The sequence below is a fragment of the Thamnophis sirtalis genome, unplaced genomic scaffold (genome assembly GCF_051295495.1).
Source record: "Thamnophis sirtalis isolate CommonGarterSnake01/CBP01778 unplaced genomic scaffold, rThaSir2_p1.2 scaffold_4, whole genome shotgun sequence".
NCBI lineage: Eukaryota > Metazoa > Chordata > Lepidosauria > Squamata > Natricidae > Thamnophis > Thamnophis sirtalis.
Genome location: NW_028261384.1, coordinates 28,578,157 through 28,585,762, shown reverse-complemented (window position 1 = coordinate 28,585,762; position 7,606 = coordinate 28,578,157). Strand labels below are relative to the sequence as shown.

General features: G+C 38.8%; 1 protein-coding gene across 3 annotated transcripts in view; it reads right to left on the bottom strand.

The window, feature by feature from the left end:
- Window positions 1-1,414: 1,414 nt before the first annotated feature.
- Window positions 1,415-7,606, bottom strand: part of PLXDC2 (plexin domain containing 2) — a 266,176-nt gene continuing 259,984 nt past the window's right edge. For all 3 annotated transcript variants that reach the window (XM_014056257.2, XM_087712674.1, XM_087712673.1), the window contains exons 13-14: window positions 4,581-4,741; window positions 1,415-1,777 (exon numbers count right to left, since the gene is read on the bottom strand). In XM_014056257.2, coding sequence (XP_013911732.1) covers window positions 1,661-1,777; window positions 4,581-4,741 — 278 coding nt within the window. In that variant the 3' untranslated portion in view covers window positions 1,415-1,660. The remainder of the gene's footprint in view (window positions 1,778-4,580; window positions 4,742-7,606) is intronic.

Genomic DNA, 7,606 nt, shown 5'->3' with positions numbered 1-7,606 from the left:
AGATGCTATCCAAGAAAAGTGACTGAACAATTTGAAACCTGAAGCTGCAGATAATACCCTACCATGAACCAAATACTGTTTCTATGTGTGTAAAAATGCAAATAGTGAATTTTATCCGTGCAAAATGTAAAAACAATCTTAATAATTTTTAAGATCTCAGGGTACATTTCTATTTTCTATTTGAAGAATTATTTCATTGGGACTTTGTAAAAAATATTTTCCCACTGAGAGTAGGAAAGGTTTTATTTTGTTGCTTAAAGAAAATGTGGCTCTGAAAAGCAGTCAAAATTAGGACACTGCAATTAAATGAACCACTTTCTCTTATGCAACATAAACATTTATTTTAATACTAAGGACTATTTTACAACTCAGTGGAAATATGCAGCAATGCCATCTATTTCCATCATCAGGATGACAAAAACAATGCACTATCAACAGCCACAAGAGCCTGCCTTGTGTTATATGAACTGAAATATGTTTCATGTTTTTTCTAGGGCAGAAGGGCACTGGTGCAAAAATACTGCTCTTGGAGAACTGTGAAAATATGTGGATATACGGAGAGTCCCCCCCCCCCCTGTTCCAAGGCTGTTCTTTTTCCAATATCAATTAAATAGTGACTTCATCTATTTGAGACCACCTTTCTGGGGTATAAATAATGCCCCAAAGATAGCAGTCCAATCCTCTGTGCCAGATTCATCTGCAAGAATATTCTCAAAATATAAGAGAGTAACTGCAATTATGTGATTGAAACCCCACATCCTTTTACAAGCACTGTGCCTATGGTGTAGCCATCATCTGGACTTTTTAAAAACCTCTTTTCCTAAATGCCCTGTATGCAATTATTCAGTAATAAATCTCAGTGAGCTCAATGGGATTTATTTCTAACTACCGGTAAGTGATGCATACCCATGCACCCCAGTTTCCCTCTTGTGAATATTTAAATTGAATGTTAGTACAATTTCACTATATGTTCCCCTTGGAGAGACTAATTTCATCACAGTGAAAAACATTCTTGCTCCTTTTCTGTTTTCCTAAAGCTTAAAAATCTCTCTAACGCTTTGTCAACTATAGAACTATAGTCGCGATTAACCAATTACAATTTAAAGGCCAACAGAATACAAGAAGCACTTTTTCTGATTATATTTGATAGCTACGTATTAGAAAAATCAAAGTGATAGTACTCATGGAAATACATGTAGTGACTAACCTATCTTATTTGCATCAGGTTGATCTCACTAACAGATTAATCCGTTATAGGATTGCCTTGAGGCATGAAAAAAAAATCCTTATAAGTTAAAAACCAAACTACTTTACTGCATCAAATACTGTGGGGAAACACTCTTTTGAATTAAAGCTGTTGGTACATTTTCTGGATTATTCTATATTTTTTCGCAAAATAAAAAAAAAACATGGCAAATGTATTCTTTATTTTCAGATTGTAGGTGTTTCAGAGACATGTTTCTGAAATATTGTATGCCAGATGGCTCTGAAACAAAACACTCTGTAAAGGGTCATCACCCACTCCCCTTTATGGTTTCTCCAGAAATCCAAGCTATTTTCCTCAGGTTACAGCAGCTTCAAGTTTCTTTTTTAAAAATGTGAGGCAGAATAAACTTCTCACACCAGTAGGCCAGTACTGGTGATTTGTCACAGAATAATCCTAGCATTGCTCTGATACAATGAAGCCTTCCTTCTCACCAACTGGTTCCACTTCAGCATATGAGGGGTGTCCAGATCCTCTCCGAAATTTCATTGCAGGCCATCTGCTTGGGCGACGCTAGAAGAAAAGACATTGTGCAAATAATTCACAGTTCTGGAATTTTTCTGAATAATTGCCACACTTACTCCTATATAGGTGGTCTTCAACTTACAGCTACAAGTGAGACCAGCATTTTGTTGCTAAGCAAGGCAGTTGTTAAATGACTACCGCCTAATTTTAACAACACTGGTTTTTTTTGGCCATGGTTAAGCGCTCTACTTGGGACTGCCCTTGAAAAGTGTTTGGAGACTACAAGTAGTCCAGAATGCAGCCACGTGAGCGATATTGGGTGTACCAAGGTACACCCATACTACACCTATCCGCGAGCTGCACTGGCTTCCTATTGGTCTCCGAACATGATTCTGGTTATCACCTTTAAAGCCCTACATGGCCTAGGACCGGATACCTATGGGACCGTCTTCTGCCGCATACCTCCCTAAGACCAATAAGATCGCACAGGATGGGCCTTCTCCGGGTGCTTTCAGCTGGACAATGCCAGCTGGCGACACCTCAGAGTAGGGTCTTCTCTGTTGCCGCTCTGGCCCTATGGAATGAGCTACCCCCAGAGATCCGGACCCTACCCACTCTCATGGCCTTCCGTAAAGCTATTAAAACCTGGCTTTTCCGGCAGGCCTGGGGCTGTTGACCTCTTGATTGAGGTCCAGCCCCCCCTTTGACTGGGTGCATGTTATGTTTCTTCTTAATCTTGTTGTATCTTATTGTTTTAATCCTTTTTTAATATTTTTCATTTCTGTAAGCCCCCCGGAGTCCTCCGGGTTTGGGCGGCCTATAAATTCAATAAATGAAATGAAATGAAGTGTATCATTGAAGTTGTTAAATAAATCATGTGGTCATTAAATGAATCTGACTTCCCACTAATTTTGCTTGTCAGAACCTTCTGGGAAAGTCACAAATGATGATCACATGGCTCCAGGATGCTGAAATCATCATAATTATATGTTGTTTGCTATTGCCCAAATTTGACTGCAGGGATGCTGTAAAAGTTATAAATGTGAGGACTGAGGTGTGTGTGTGTATTCCATTGCCGCCGTAACTTTGAAAGTGTTGCTAAATGAATGGTTGTAAGTTGAGTATATGTGTACTGTATATATTACAGAAAAAAAGAAAATATCTATAGAAATATTTCAACCAAATCACTTTTAAAGGCAATAGAATATTAGTAGTTCTATATACCAGTGGAAAGAATATATATATATTAGGGAGGGAAATTCTTTCCATTTTTCAAATACATCAGCAAACTGTATCCTTAAAAAAGAAAGGCTGAATTGGGATCCTGATATAAAGATTGTATTGCTAAAGAAACAAGTTTTTCCAAGAGGGAAAAGAGAAATAATTCGATAAATAATTTGAGGAGGAGGGAAGCCACTGAAAGGATGCTGCTATTTTTTGTTTGTTCAATTTTAAAAATGTCTTCCTTCTGTTGATGGGACCAAGTAACTTATCTCACATTATCAACTTGTCAATTGCTCTTTTCATCTTACAGCTAAGTAAAGGTAAAGGTTCCCCTCACACATATGTGCTAATTGTTCTGAATTCTAGAGGGTGGTGCTCATCTCCATTTCAAAGCCAAAGAGCCAGCACTGTCTGAAGACATCTCCGTGATCATGTGGCAGGCATGACTAAACACCGAAGGCTAACGGAACACTTACTTTCCCACCAAATGAGGTCCCTATTTTTCTACTTGTATTTTTATGTGCTTTCGAACTGCTAGGTTGGCAGAAGCTGGGACAAGTAATCAGAGCTCACTCTGTTATGTGGTGCTAGGATTCGAACTGACAACCTTTTGATCGACAATCTCAGCATTTTAGCCAGTGAGCCACCTGTCCATTTTCTGGCAGTTACCTACATCATATTTTCTACTCTAATCAAATGTCCTAATGCCAAAATATTATTCCTAAAGGTATTCTGTTCCTTGCTTTTTCAGTATTGACCTTAGAAGTAAAATGCACTTAGAACATTTGTCTCTCATAGGCACTACCAGTTATTCTGAAGAGCAACGTTATAATTCCCCAACAGCCTTGTGAATTGGAATTAGGAGAGTCCAGCTGAACATATCATGAAATCGGAAGTTTCACTTCAGAGTCATATAGATTATTTCTATATGGCTGCAGTATGGTACAAATAGGACAACTAAATAAATGTACTAAATTTACGTTTCTCAGTAAGATCATCATCACACACAGAACTCATTGCAAACTGTTTCCAAGATGAATGAAAGGTGGATTGGGGGGGGGATTGTTTTTAGTAATCATGCACAGAAACCAACTGTTTTCAAAAGCTGTCTTTATAACACAATGTTCTGAGGGGAAGAAATCATGATGAAGTGCTCCATGCTTTACCAGATACACTCCCTGCTACTTATCACGTCATTTAACTAAATTACCTCAACCTGTAAATTTAGCACAAATAATAACAACATGCCAGGCAAAAACAAAGGCTAATATTAATTGGTGTCTGAAAATATTGCACTGTTTCAGGGAAGATGATATAAGCTAGCTTTTCACTATACTGTAGGCTGTAGACCAGAGGTGGGTTCTTATCGGTTTGGACCGGTTCGACTGAGTAGGTAGTAACTCGGCAGGTCATGCTCCCAAAGTAGTTCAATCGGCAGCACCATGTGTGCTGCCATCTTGTTTTTTGCTTCTGCACATGCACAGAAGCATTTTTTTTTACTACTGTGCATGCACGAGTAGCACGTAACAAGTGTGTCCGTGCGCAAAGTGCGCCCCTGAGAGAACCGGCGGAGATAGAAGCCGGAACCCACCCCTGCTATAGATCAATTATGAAAAACACAATTTACCTCAATGAAGAAGAGACTGGCTGCAGAGGTGGGATGGTGATACATATAAACAATCACAAGGATTGCTGCAGCTACTATCAGAACCAGAATGAAAATCCCAACAATTAAGCCAGTGTGAAGAGAGGCACTTTTCTTTTCTTCTGTGCTGTCATCTGTAGAGGCTATAAGAAAAATAAGGATTAAGCTTGGCACAAATTCATTTCAGTTCTTTTATTTTCCTCATATACAATAATCTGTTGCCTTGACAAAATGAGTCATGCCTTTTTCTGTGCTAAATACTCATTATAATATTTCTGCAAAGACAAATTCCAGATGTCCTATTATTTCTAGATTAATAAACAATATTAATGTCCACTTCTATCCATGCCACTTAGGTACTCTTCAAATTAAATCATGCCTGATCTTCATAATTTGTTTCCTTATAACAAATTAAAAATTACCTGCAGACATGCATTACTACTTTAAAAGCTAAATGTTATAATCAAATCTCATGGCTCCTGAGAAGCATCAATAAAATCTGAGATGTACAAATTACCATTTTTAAACTTCTGTCTTATTGTGAGCATATGGGTATTAAATGATCTATCAATATTCAGATTCTGAAGAGAATCCAAATAACATAAAAATATTGCTAAAAGCCACAATTCTGCTAAGTTTTATAGTATGTGCCATGCTGTGTATGAAGAAAAAAGAAATATAAACATCTGAGGAAGTTTTGTCCTGCAGCAAACATATCTCTCTCAAAAATTTCCAACTATGGTTCTGATAAATTTGTTTATTGTTTAGTTACTTGGTAGCAGTTAGTTAGCAAGCAGTTTAGTTATTTAGTACTACTGCCAAATAGCAGATGGCCAAGATTAATTTGGATTTGTATAATCCCTAAAACAAGAGTAATATCAAATTTTATTTGTTACATTTTTATAATGCCACAATGAAACACTACAGGATAAATAAATGAGGACTACCTCATTAAATATAACACAAACAAGCAAAAACTTTTTAGGGGATTTTTCATAATAAAAAGTCTAAAGGGGTCATGAGAGAAAAAGTTTTAAAAAGTCTGCACTAACATATACAACTCAAACCCCTTCACACTGTCGAACCACATATAATCAAACCAAATTTACTTTGTTCATTACAGACTAATACCAATTATGCAAAGATTACAGAATTCACTAAAATAGCACAGACAGCAAATCTTGATAATTTGTTATTGACTCACAGCAATTATTTTGTTGAGTGGCTAGACATTTTACCCTGAAAATAAGAGATACAGAGAGTACAGAGAGTCTTCCCGCAGCCAGCCCACTACCATAGAGCGTAGTCTGAGAGCGGCCGCTGCTGGAAGACTTGGCAGCCGAGCTCCAGAGTTTGGCAGCCAGTTATGCTCAGAGCATGGCAGCGGTGGCGGCAGTGGGGTGGCAGCGTGGTGGCAGCACCGCCGCCCCGGCCCAGCCCTGCAGGGAGAGTTGGGCATGGTGAGGCAGGGAGGCACATGAGCTGGAGGCAGAACAAGTGCTCATGCAATCTCTTTCCAGCTGGGCAGAGCGCCATGTGACTTAGCGCTTTTGGGATATTACTGGGTCGGTGAGTGGTGCTTTGCCTGGCTGGAAAGGGGCATTGCTGGGTGGCTGCTTGTGAGAGCAGCTGCCCGGCAACCCCCGACTCCAGTTGGGCACAGCTCCACCCACCAACCTAGCGGTATCCCAAAGGCGTCAAGCAATGTGAGTGCCTTTGCCCCCCTCCCCCCAGCTCCTGAGGCTTTGAGCCTTCAGGATATCGCTAGGTAGGTGAGTGGCGCTCTGCTTGGCTGGAGGGGCTTATTATTGGGGGAGGGCGTATATTTTTGCCCACAGGAAAAATATGGCGTGGTCTTATTATCCGGACATGTCGTAATTTGGGGAAAACATGGTGGATAAGTAAAATAAAATAAAATAATCTTTCAGAATGATCCCTATAATCTACCCCAATCAGTCCAGATACTATGTCGATCTCAACTGAATTATTTTGCTCAAGTACTGTGCCATGTTAAATGTTGTTTTCAAATGCTGGCTGCACATAAGGTAAGTTGTTTTGATATCGAGTTCCCAATGGGTCATTCATTTAGTATATAGACCAAGGTACCTGTCTCTCACCCTCTTACACAATGATGTGAGCTAGGTCTTCTACATCTGTCGCTCCACAAATGCATAGATGTCCATTATAGGGTATATAATGGAATCTCCCATATCCGACCATTATCTCAAGCTGTTCAGATCTTACTTGCGCAAATATCCCCCTAAGAAGTTTTGGCAATTGTAACTTTAAATAGCTATCTATTTGAAAAGTATGTTTATATTTGCTCATCCATTTCAAGTTACCAACCTTGGTAAGGATAGTTACAGTATATCATTTTGTGCTTCTGTATCCTTAATTCTTTGGGCAGCCCTTTTTTTGAATTGTTTTCCTGTTACGCAAGAGACAGGAAGACCAGAGCTTCTTACAAAATTTGTCAGTTTAGTGATCCAAGAGGTTTGTAATTGTGGTTTTATCTGCTCTAATAAACATAACTTGGGGAGTCTATCCATCTATCCATTTCGTTGATTTTGTGCCAGTAAGTTATATGCTCTGATTTTAGACAGTGCATGAATTATATAACTTCCCAATTTGGCTCTAGGTGCTGCAGCAAATGTCCTTAGATCTACACCCAAAATACATCTCAGGTGCTGGGACCATGTTTGTTCTAATACTGTAGTAGAATATAGACCCCCCAAACTTCTGTTCCATACAAGAACATGGGAGCTTAGCCTTATATACTTTAATTAATGGGGCTAGTGACCTGGGTAACTATGATTCTTTAATTTAAGCAGTAAATTAAAGCATTTGCTCTAAGTGTACTCCATTCATGAACCCAAAACTAAGACCCAGTCTTATAAAAAGTTAGGTATAAATATATAAAGGTGTTAACCTTTTTAATTGGTTCACCATCTAATTGCCACTTGTGTCTCTGATGATGTTTTCCAAAGATCATTATTTTTTTATTTAGA